The sequence below is a fragment of the Pogoniulus pusillus genome, chromosome 15 (assembly GCF_015220805.1).
Source record: "Pogoniulus pusillus isolate bPogPus1 chromosome 15, bPogPus1.pri, whole genome shotgun sequence".
Taxonomy (NCBI): Eukaryota; Metazoa; Chordata; class Aves; order Piciformes; family Lybiidae; genus Pogoniulus; species Pogoniulus pusillus.
This window is the reverse complement of record NC_087278.1, coordinates 9,233,190-9,244,777: the sequence shown is the minus strand read 5'-3', so window position 1 is coordinate 9,244,777 and position 11,588 is coordinate 9,233,190. Positions and strand designations below refer to the sequence as shown.

Sequence of the window (11,588 nt, the reverse complement as noted above, 5' to 3'; positions counted from 1 at the left end):
TCCTCTTTGCAGAAGGCCACGTGGCTGCATCTTCTTCCCTGCCATCTGCCAGCTCTGCCATTCCCAAAGTCTTGGGGACAGGAACAGGTCATAGCTGTGCAATACAATACACATTAGCATGGTACTGTTACAAGAAAGCTCCACCTCTGGGTGGATGAAAAGGAGTGACCTTTTTGTGGGTGGGTTGCTGTACTCCTACGCATTGCATAGGGTAAAGGAGGCTCTGCTTTGTCACCTTTTGGTAGCTGCTGCTGTCTGCTTTCATCTCTAAAACAGATGAGCAAAAAGGGATCCACTGTGTGGGTAGCATCTTCTAACAGCTTTATTCTGTTACCAGTTATGTACAAATTGCTTCTGGCTTTAGGCAACAGGTGGTGCTGCCCCCTCTGGGTACAGGCACAGATGAGCCCTTGAGACTGATACCAAGAGTCTAGGAAGAACAGGCAGGAACAAATTGCACTTGTGTTTTTCTCTTGGTCTCGTCATGGGGATCGGATTTGTTCCCACCAGGGAAGTCTTTTGTCATGCTCTCTCTCGTTTCCTCACTTCTCTTCTTGTCAATGATCTCCATCTCACGCATTTTCTGTAAGGTACAAGGGGGCAGAGCTGAGCAGGGAGAAAGCCAGCAGCTTTTTCTTTTTTTCCTCTCTTCTTTTGCCAGCCCGAGGATCAAAAGTTCCATTCCCCTGATTAAGTTACATGCAGAGATGAAAAGAAAGGCTAAAAACCTCTATCCCCCATTAATCAAATTTCTGCCAGCCCTGTACCATGAAGGCAAACACTCAGTTTTCTGTCCCCTTCCCTGTTCAGGTATAGGAGGAGACTCTGCTTTAAGGTCTCTCCTTGCACTGTGTGACCAATGCCACCAGAACCCCCTATGTGTACCTGTGAGATTTCAGTGAGGACAATGCTTCGATACTTCTTGCCCTGTCCTAGAGCTTCCATCTCTGCCAGGAATTCCCTCCTCTCCTGAACTTCATTCACCACTGATGGATAAAAGAAAACATTGTGGAAATTGGAATCAGCCACAAGGCAAGAAGATCTGATTTTGTCTAGATCTGAGCCCCTCAGTTTCTGAGCTCTGCTTGAAGAGTGGCCCATCAGGGGAATAATGATGTTTGCTGTAACACCTTGTGCATATCATCAAAATACTTCAGCAGTCCCTCATGCAATGGGTAGTGTCCCCCCACCCATCTTCTTACTGCTTGCCAACTTGCAGGAACAATAACTTCATAGTTTTCTTTCAGACAGTTGTCTGTTACTTATGGACAATTTAACCACTCTTTGGATGGAGTCAGAACCAGCTTAAGGCAGCTGAGGTTCATTAGTTGGCATGCATCACCCAGTGACCACAACCATCTCTGCTGCCAGGACCAGCATAGGCATAGAATGTTAGCAGCATGGACCTGCAGCCAGCTGGTCCAAATCTTGCCATGCTACAAAGTACATGGCTGGGTATTTCAGGTATATGCAGGCCAAGGACAACACTCAGCTTGCAACAGGTTTTAAGAGATACAAAGCCTGGGTGAAGCCAGCTCTGCTTGCCTCACTGCAGCAGGGACCAAAGTACCCCTTCTGTACACATTATTCTAGCATGAGCCATCTTTCTGCTGCCCTGGCTAAGGAAGGGCTGACTGAGGTGCACACACACACATTGAAGATTCAAGATCAGAGAGGTATTAGGCAGAGTTTTGCCATCCCAGAATATTCTGCAGACCATCACTGCTCGAAATTCTGCTCAGCTTTTAAGCTTTGCCAGTGTAACTGCTCTGATCTGGAGGTAACAGAAACCACAGTCAGACTGGCAAGCGTCCTAGTCTATGTTGAGTTATGCTGGCTGGGAAAAGGACCCATGGTACCTGGGCTTCCTGCCCAGGTCATCCTGAACGTCCTCAGGGAATTCCCCTGCCAGCAAAGTTCATTTTGTGAGCTCAGCCCTAGGAGCTTGAATCTACCAGCAAACCTGTGCTAGGACAGCTGGATCAGAGTGTCACAGCAACAAGTTCCCTCTCTTGGAAACTGGGCTTTGTGCCTCCTCCCACAATGGGCTTCAGGTTACTGGCACTCTGGCCTGCCACCTCAGCCCTGGCAGGGAGCTGGCTTCCCCCCTGCCTTCCTCCAGGATACATAAAGACCTACATTCTTCAAAGTGGTCAAGTTCAGGGATCTCCTCTTCCTCTTTCTGAACCTGAGCCTGCCTCATGTTGCACTTTACCACATCCTTCCCTGTTGCTAAGATGTTTTGGAGTCTTTGCTTCTCCTTTTCCAAATCTCCTGTGAATGCCAAGGGAAAAAGAAATTATTATCAGCTCATCTCCTCCAGGAGGGGCCTGGCCATGCCCCTTCTGTGCTGGTGATGCCAGAGGAAGCACTATGACAGCAACAGCCCAGCCCCAGACTGAACTGCACAAGCAGCACACAGGTTTGAGTCACACTGATAAGGTACAAAATGACAGCGGGCTCCTTTCTGCCCTAGGTTCGGCCAGCTGAATCAGCTGGTGCATATTCAGTACCATGCTGACATCATGCCCTCTGCAGGAAAGGGCTGGCCAGAGCATAAAGTATGATGGGGCTTGCTGTTCAGACTGCAACCTGTGACACTTCCTACATGCTCTCCACACAGCTCATAGATATCATTGGAACTCAGTCGCCGGCCTGTCACCTCCCAGGCCAGCGGGCAGAAGTCAGCAAGCACTGATGCAGACATTCCCTCAGAGATGCATTTTTAAAGCTTCCTGGAAGACAGAAACTACAAAGATGAAAAGCAATCAAAGCACTCCCTGCTGCTGCCGAGATTGCACGCAGGGGATGGACAGAAAGGGAAGAGGAACAGGATGCCATCATTTATTTATTAGTGGTGCTTGCTGACTTACGCCTTGCCTGGGGCTTGAATTTCTCTCGGCTGTAGGCATCTCCTGCCTGGCAGACCTTGGCAGGCCGGAGATGTGGTTTAGCTGAAAGCCTGCTGTGCTGACAGACTGGTGGGGAGAAAGCAGGCACTGCAAGCTCTGGCTCTTTGCTAGACGTGGGGTGCAACTGGAGGGGCAGGGTATCTCCTCCTGGAGAATAAAGTGAAAATAACAGTAAGTGAGGCAAAGAAGACTCTGGATGGACATCACTAGCAGAAGATCTCTCTGTTGATCCACTGTAGCACCAGGAGCAAAGACCCCAGGTGCCACAGACGTTCCCACTGGCAGTTGGTATGCACTGACACCACTGGATTTTGTTCCCTGCATGACCCTTAAGGCCACCTCACCTGTATGTTACTGTGTATTGGCAGCAGCCATGCTGTCCTGAAACACTTGCCCATCCAAGCAGGCTGTAGGTGAATGTCTCCATCTCATGGTGAGCAGCAAGAGCTCTTCAGCACAGCAAAGTGGTGGGAGGGAAAGCAAGAGGGCCTGCACTCACGTTTCACACAGTCCATCAGGTACCGCCTCTGGAAGCACGTTAGCTTCGACTCCTTCATCATCACTGTAAAACACAATGTAGAGGTGAAGACAGCAGCCCCAGGGGACTTCATGCTTCCCCTCTAGCAGTGGGGACAGGCTCAGGCACTCCCTCTCCAAAAGCGATCCCCCCTCACAACCCAAACCCAAAGGGGAAAATGCAGGTTTAGAGTAAGGGGGGGGATCATTTAGGTTGGAAAAGCCCTTTAAGACCATCTGGCATTTACACATCCTCTAAATACCTCCAGGTATGGTGACTCAAGCACTTCCTTGGGCAGCCTGTTTCAATGCTTGACAACCCTTTCAGTGAAGAGATTGGTCCTAACATCCAAGCTAAGCCTCCCCTGGTGTAACTTGAAGCCATTTCCTCTTGTCCCATTGTTTGCTGCTTTGAAGAAGAGACCAATATCCTCCTCACTACAGTCTCCTTTCAGGCAGTTGTGGAGATTGCAATAGGCTTTCTCAGTCCCTTCTTCAGAATAAACAAGCCCAGTTCCATCAACTGCTTCTCACACTTGATCTGCAGACCCCTCACCACCTTTGTTGCCCTTTTCTGGACATGCTCCAGCACCTCAGTGTCTCTCTTACACTTCAACACCCCAGACTGCACATGGTACCCAGGTTGCAGTCTCGCCAGTGCTCAGGTCCAGGGGCAAGATCACATCCCTATTCCCACTGGCCATGCTACTCCTGATACAGGCCCGGATGCTGGTGGCCTTCTTGGCTGGCTCACGTTCAGCCAGCTGCCAACCAGCACCCCCAGGTCCTTTCCTGCCAGGCAGCTTTTCCAGCCACACTGCCCCAGGTCTGTAGTGCTGCATGGGGTGCTTGTGACAGAAGTGCAGGACCTGGCATTTGGCCTTGTTAAATGTCATACAGCTGACATCAGCCTGTCAAAGCAGCCTGTCCAGATCTCTCTGCAAAACCTTCCTACCCTTGAGCAGATCAACTGTCCCACTCAATACAGTGTCACCTGCACACTCACAGAAGGTGTACTTGATCACCTCATCCAGCTCACCGATAAGGTAAGCAAGACTGTCCCCAAAACTGAGCCCTGAGGAACACCACTTGTGACCAGCTGCCAACTGGGTTTAACTCCATTCATCACAACAACCTGGGCTCAGCCACCCAGTCAGTTTTCAACCCAGCAGAGTACACCTGTCTAAGCTGTGAGCCACCAACTTCTCCAGCAGAATGCTGTGGGAGATGGTGTCAAAGGCTTTACTAAATCCAGGTACAAAACATCCACATCCCTTCCCCTTCCCTCATCCACTAAGCAAGTTGCCTGGTCACAGAAGATCAGGCTGGTCAAGCAGGACTTGCATTTCATGAATCCATGCTACCTGGGCCTGATTCCCCTGGTTGTCCTACACATGCCATGTGGGTGCACTCAGGATGAAGTGTTCCACAATCTTTCCCAGTACTGAAGTTGGGCTGACAGGCCTGTAGTCCCCTGGAGTCTCCCTCTGGCCTTTCTTGTAGATGAGCATCACGCTGGCCAGCCTCCAGTTGTCCAGCACCTCCCCTGTTAACCATGAGGGAGAATGGCTCGGCAAGCTCCTCCACCAGCTCCCTCAGCACTCCCACAGACTTGTGAGGTTCATGCGCAGTAACGGGCCATAGCCAGAGGGAGTTTCCTAGAGGTGTCCTTACCCTGGCCTCCTGGGAAGCAGCAGACTTCCCTGTGGAATGGATCTGCTCAGCAAGTGGGCCCTTTGGTGGCAGTCATAGTGCGTGGGGCTGGCACCCTTGGCAACGCCCTGGATAGACCTTCATCTACACCATCATTTGCCTGGTCCTCAAGTTCCACAGCCCTCTACCTGCTGCAACTGAGAAGGTGAGGGAGGCCGGGAGGGGACTTGCCAGCCAGGAACCTGTTTCCATTCCCCTTCACCTCGTAGCTCCCTTTTTCTGCCTGGTGGCAAGAAGCTCCACGGTGTTCGAGGTGCGGCCCCACCAGCGCCGAGTGCAGGGGCACGGCCGCATCCCCCCGCATCCCTGCTCCTGCTGGCCATGCTACTCCTCCCCGGGCCAGGATGCTGGTGACCTTCCAGGCCACCTGGGCACTGCTGGCTGCTGTTCGCTGGCCGTCAGCCAACACTCGCACGTCCTTTTCTGCCGGGCAGCTTGCCAGACCTCTGCCCCAGGCCCGTAGCGCCGCCTGGGGTTGCTGTGACTCAGGGGCAGGAGCTGGCTCTTGGCTTTGAAGGCTCAAGGCGGGGTGGCGCCACCAGCGCCAGGCTCGCCCGGTCCTCTCGCTCCCTCCCGGGACAGCAGCGGTGGATGCTTCACTGCTGGCTGGGGACCTCCTCCCTGCAGCGGCCGCCGTGGGGACAGGACGGGCCGGATCCCACGGGTGCGCGGGCTACGGGGAGTTGGAGCAGAAGGTTTTGGCCTCAGCCCCGCTCCGCCATACCTCGTAGCAGCTCCCGGGTCCCCGGGCTGTACCGGGCCGGCTCGGCAGCATGACCGCCGCCGCCACCTCCCCTCGCCGCCGTCGAGCTCCCGCGCCGGAGCGCCTGCATAGCGACAAGCGGAGCACCGGGAGGGAAGGGAGGCGCGGGAAGCGGCGGCGAAGCACAGACACCGAGCGCGGCGTCACCCCGGTAACGGCGCCGGTAGCGCCGCGGCACTTCCGGCGGTGGAACGAGGAGCGCCCGGAAGGGGCCGGCACTTCCGTCCGGCGGAGAGGCAGCGGCGCCGCAGCATGTCTGACAACGAGGACAAGTGAGAGCGGGGTCGGCCGGGGCGGGTGGGGGGAGGAGCTGGAGAGAGGCGGCGGCGTACCGTGAGCGGGTCGGGTGGGGCCGGGAGGAGGCTGCGGCGGCCCGGCCCGGCCCGGGTACGATGTGCATGTCACTCCCGCAGCTTCGACGGAGACGACTTCGACGATGTGGAGGAGGATGAGGGCCTGGAGGACCTGGAGAACGCGGAGGAGGTACGTGTCGGCCAGGCCAGGGTTGGACTTGATGACCTGTGAGGTCTCTTCCAGCCCTGATGATACTGTGATACTGTGGTACTGTGTCCCACGGGCCGCCGGGCTGGCTGGCCCGGGCCGGCCCCGCTGCTACCGCAGGTCTGCGTGTCGGCCAGGCTAGGCGGGCGCTGGGCCCGCGGGGGTCTCAGCAGCTCTTCCAGCACTGAGAGGCCTCCACGATGTGCACAGCTGAGATGCATCGCTGCTCTGCTTTCCCCAGGAGGGACAGGAGAACGTGGAAATCCTCCCCTCGGGAGAGCGGCAGCAGGCGAACCAGAAGCGGATCACTACCCCCTACATGACCAAGTACGAGCGAGCCAGAGTGCTGGGCACGCGTGCCCTCCAGATCGCGTGAGTAGCCCACTCCTGACCCCGGGTGTGCCACAGCCTCCTCCACCCTCCCCGGTGAAAGCTGCTTTCCTCCTTCCTTAAAAACTGCTGATCCCATGTGACTGCCTGTCCACAGAGCGCTGTCTGGGGCAGCACGAAGGAAGGGACCTCAGAGACCATCTAGTTCCAACCCTTCTGCCATGGGCAGAGACATCTCCCACTAGACCAGGTTGCCCAAGGCCCTGTCCAGCCTGGCCTTGAGCAGTTCCAGGGAGGGAGCATTCACAGTTTCCCTGGGCACTGTTCTACTGTCTCACCACCCTTACTGTAAAGAATTTCTTCCTAATATCCACTCTAAATCTACCCTGTTCCAGCTTAAAGCCATTAGCTGTCATTATGTTGCTACAGGCCCTTGCAAAGAGTCCCTCCCCAGCTTTCTTGTAGTCCCCCTCCATTTACTGCAAAGCCTCTATAAGGCCTCCCTGGAGCCTTTTCTTCAGGCTGAATAGCTCCAGCTCTTGTGGCCTGCCCCTGTAGGGGGTGTGCTCCAACCTTCTGATCGTGGAGCTCTTAGTTGCAACTGTAAAGCTGATCCTGGCTTCTGTCTTTCCTAAGGGAGCCAGTGGCAGCTGGAAAGCACAGAATTGGTTTGCCAGAGCCAGCCTTGAAGTGTGCTCCAGAGCATCTTTGGCTGATGTCACAGGGACGGAGAACTTGGGAATGGAGTAATCAGCTTGAAATCTATTTTAAGTGCAGTTGTCACAGTATAAGTTTATAGAAGTATTTGAAATGGTGGGGCCTCATTTATAGCAGGTAGTAACATTTACATCCTATTTTAGGTATCTCAGGCTGGCTGCTCTCAGCTTCATCCATTTACCTATCTAGACTTTGTATTAATAATACATAGCAAAAAGTGTAGCACTTTTTGTGGTAGAACTGCTTTGTGATCAAGGTTATTAGGCAGTGGCAAGGTTTGTCTGCAGGCGTGCCTCTTGAGTTTCATCTTGGTTATATCCACTCTTAAAATGTCTCTCTTCTACATCATTTAGGAGCTCCTAGATATCGATCAGATCTTTCCGTGCTCATCACTCTGCCAAGCTAGTCTTTGCACAGGCTGTTTTCTGCAGATCCTTACAACTGGTGGAAGGCCAGAAAAATGGTGGGAGTTGAGATGAGCCCGTACCAGGTCTTTGACCCAAAACCCTGGTGCCTGATTCTGCTTCACCCGCGTATTCTGCCTTCATTGCTGAACACAGGCCAGCAGCAGCCCCCAGTGGCCTTACCCATGCATAACAGGGACTTTCTTTGCTTCCCCTGTCTAACGGGCAGGTGTTGTCACCCAGGTTTGCTCTGCTGTCACAATCCTCTGTGAAATGCCTTTTTTTTTTCATTTCCTAGAAGCAAATCCAGACCCTTTCACCCCCCCAAACAATGCCTGGAAGGTGTGAGCAAATGAGAACAGAAGAGAGGTGCTGGAATTGTAGGGGGCATGTTATTTTCACAGTGTTTCCACTCTTTTCCTTTGGATTAATTTTAGAACCATTCTTTCTTCTTATTTAAGTACAGCAGAGAGTGATTAGCATGGTGGATCTGAGCAGCTGTTGAGCCACCAGTTGGTCAGCAGAGGCTGAGGAATGGGGCAAGATAAACATTCTCACATAAAAGCCCACTCTGTTACCACATGGGGAAATTTCCTTCTTGAAGCGTGTAAGAACAAATCAGACTTGCCATGGTGGTGTCCCTTTACTGGCTGCTGTGCTTAGCTGTCCCACTTTTCTGTACATTCACTCAAATGGTTGTTGATGTTCTGTCCTAGGATGTGTGCCCCTGTGATGGTGGAGTTGGAAGGAGAAACGGACCCCTTGCTGATTGCCATGAAAGAGCTCAAGTAAGACCCAGGCTTTGGTGGTAAGGGTATTGATTTCCATAAAGCCAGCAGTCCTCTCTTGGTGCCAGCATTTAGCAGCAGCTCTTTGAAGACAGCCTTGTCTTCTCTCAGTGACAGTGAGCACTACAGTTGTCTTCTCTTTTTTTCACCTTGGGACTCATCTGTGGTTGCTGTCTCCCATCCTAGTTGCTCATGTAAATTACTGCTGATTAGGAGTGCCCTTTGCTTCAGAATCCAAACGTTCTTCATTTCTCTGGTGAGAACCCAAGGTCTTCCTCTTTCTGAAATCAGTTTTATTCCCTGAATGGGTTTGAATTTGAAGCAGACACCTGAACAGACCTGTGTTAAGTGAAGTGCCAAAGATCAAATACAGGTCAGGCTGGTGACGTGGACACCCTGTTAAGAATGGTCTTTTCCCACACCCTTGTGCACTTGGCTTTATTGTGCTTGTGAGGAGGCATGTCCCTCGCTTACAGAAAGAGAAATAAATCCTGCCTGACTAGAAGAGGTGGCTTTTGGATGGCCATTTACAGGCCCACCTTTCCTCAGCAGAGCTCTCTGCTGGCCTGCAGTTTGCCTGCATAGTTGGTGGCCTAGATCACACGCAGGTATCCTTCACACAGAGCAGCTGGACTCCATTACTGATTAAGTGGCTATTACTGTACTGAATTGTCCCCTACTCCTCCAGTTTCTCAGTATGTTGCAGTTGCTCTTGCAAATTTATATCCATTCTACATCTCTCTTTATCATTGCCAAAAGCTTCTTAGGTCATCTTTCTGTTAGATCTCCAAGCTCGGTCCGAGTTGCTTCTTGTCACTATCTGAGCATGAGCTCTAGAAAGTAAGTCAGGGTGTGCCAAAGCATAGTGGCATCCCGGTCTGTGCCAAAATTGGGTTGTAAGCCTTGGCAGGAGGGAGCTGCTTTGCTACTGGAAAAAACATCGGCCCTGAATGTGACCACTAAAGAGGCTGTATAACTTTTCAAGTGATACAGTTGAAACCTGATGCTCAGATTTCAGGCTGATTACATTCTGCTGACTTAAACCTGCTTCCATTAAGTTAAAAGGGGCTCAGCATTTTCTTGTTTTCTGATTGGAAGCCCTGTTAGGAGATGCTGTACTCCACCACAGCTGTACCAGCTTTGGACACCTGAAGAGTCTCTGTTCCATAGATCCTTAAAATGTAACTGCTGCTCTCAGGTTGCAAAATACTCTGGAAATAGTGGTTTGTTGTGAATGTCCTCTCAATTCTCCCACTTTTTTAGTATCTTGTGGGGAAAAAAACTCCTGTTAAACAGATTGGATTTGTTCTTCAGATCTCTTGATTTTTTTTTAAATTATTCTTAATTTTCTCTCCTAGATCTGTGTGAGATCATAGAGTATTAGAATCAACTGGGCTGGAAGGGACCCTCAGAGGTCTTCTTGTCCATCCTCCGTGCAGTAAGCAGAATCATAGAATCAGTCAGGGTTGGAAGGGACCACAAGGATCATCTAGTTCCACCCCCCCTGCCATGGGCAGGGATGCCCTACCCCAGATCAGGCTGGCCAGAGCCTCATCCAGCCTGGCCTTAAACAACTTCAGGGACAGGGCCTCAACCACCTCCCTGGCCAACCCATTCCAAGCTCTCATCACTCTCATGGTGAAAAACTTCCTCCTCATGTCCAGTCTGAACCTACCTTCACTCTGTTCCCCCTAATCCTTTCACTCCCTGATAGCCTAAAAACTCCCTCCACAGCTTTTTTGTAGGCCCCTCTCAGATATTGGAAGGCCACAAGAATGTCACCTGAGAGCCTCCTGTTCTCCAGACTCAAGAGCCCCAATTCTTTCAGTCTGTCCTCATAGCAGAGGTGCTTCAGCCCTCTGATCATCCTCATGGCCCTTCTCTGGACATGCTTCAGCACATCCACATCCCTCTTGTAATGGGGGCTCCAGAACTGGATGCAGTACTCCAGGTGGAGTCTCGCCAGAGTGGAGTAAAGGGGGAGAATCACCTCCCTCGACCTGCTGGCCACACTTCTCGTGGGGCAGCCCAGGATCTGGTTGGCCCTCTGGGCTGCAAGTGCACACTGCTGGTTCATATTGAGCTTCTCTTCCACCATCAGGGACACCTCTAACTGGATTAGTTGGCGTTGTCTCATAGTGTGTTGAGATCCCAGGGCTCAATGCCTGCAGTAGCAACAGAGGGCTGACCTTGCATAGGCCCTTGGTTGTTTGAAGGCTAAGGACACTCAGAGCTTTGCACCTGCCAAACCAGAGGGTGTCGTTGGGATTTGCGTCTGTTGTATAACACTAGATCACTGGTGCTGCACAGACCACTCAGTTAAACTTGATGAGCTTAGTGAAGCTCCACAGTACTGCAGTTCCTGTTGCCTGCTGAAGTGATGTAGTGAAGGCTCTGTTCATCTCTCTGTCCTCCCTTCAGAGCCCGCAAGATCCCCATAATCATCCGTCGTTACCTACCAGATGGGAGCTATGAAGACTGGGGTGTGGATGAGTTAATTATCACAGACTGAGCAGCCTCCAGCCATTGTTTTGTATCTTTCCTTCTCCAGAGATGTGTCTATTTTTGTTTATATTTGTGTAAATAAATTATGAACCTCCTCGTTTCAAGTTAAATGTGTTTGGGTTTTTTTCCCCTCTCACTTTCTCTTTCATCTCAGTCCTACATTCTCAAGGGATGACTTCTTTCTTACTGCTCTCTATCAGCTTGATCATCATTCTGTCTGTGTCATGGGCTGTATTAGTAAGATTTAGGAGCTAAGTGCTGTGATTTTCTTGGCCCTACCTTTTAGCTGGACTAAAGGCTGCAGTAGCTACTTCTCCTCCCACCGCATTGCTCCTCCCTAGTTACAAGACTGATAGCAAGTTAAACTGCTGCTGAACAAAAATGCTCTTGCAGGTACTTTGGCTTCAGAAAGACTTCAGCCCTCCAACCATGTCCCTTC

General features: G+C 51.7%; 2 protein-coding genes across 5 annotated transcripts; one reads left to right on the top strand and one right to left on the bottom strand.

The window, feature by feature from the left end:
- Positions 1 to 300: 300 nt before the first annotated feature.
- C15H22orf23 (chromosome 15 C22orf23 homolog) lies at positions 301 to 6,033 on the bottom strand. 2 transcript variants are annotated; one of them, XM_064155274.1, is made up of 6 exons: positions 5,866 to 6,033; positions 3,412 to 3,474; positions 2,874 to 3,059; positions 2,140 to 2,274; positions 886 to 986; positions 301 to 583 (listed from the first exon to the last, which is right to left on the bottom strand). In XM_064155274.1, exons 1-6 carry the CDS (start codon positions 5,972 to 5,974, stop codon positions 431 to 433), a joined length of 747 nt encoding a protein of 248 aa, XP_064011344.1. In that variant the 5' UTR covers positions 5,975 to 6,033; the 3' UTR covers positions 301 to 430. The 2 variants fall into 2 exon arrangements, with proteins under 2 accessions (XP_064011344.1, XP_064011346.1); XM_064155276.1 differs by lacking the exon at positions 5,866 to 6,033 and adding an exon at positions 5,103 to 5,806.
- A 39-nt stretch (positions 6,034 to 6,072) lies between these two features.
- On the top strand, positions 6,073 to 11,259 carry POLR2F (RNA polymerase II, I and III subunit F). 3 transcript variants are annotated; one of them, XM_064155277.1, is made up of 5 exons: positions 6,073 to 6,176; positions 6,318 to 6,387; positions 6,647 to 6,777; positions 8,573 to 8,644; positions 11,066 to 11,259. In XM_064155277.1, exons 1-5 carry the CDS (start codon positions 6,157 to 6,159, stop codon positions 11,154 to 11,156), a joined length of 384 nt encoding a protein of 127 aa, XP_064011347.1. In that variant the 5' UTR covers positions 6,073 to 6,156; the 3' UTR covers positions 11,157 to 11,259. The 3 variants fall into 3 exon arrangements, with proteins under 3 accessions (XP_064011347.1, XP_064011348.1, XP_064011349.1); XM_064155278.1 differs by lacking the exon at positions 11,066 to 11,259 and adding an exon at positions 9,783 to 9,939; XM_064155279.1 differs by lacking the exon at positions 8,573 to 8,644.
- Positions 11,260 to 11,588: the final 329 nt, after the last annotated feature.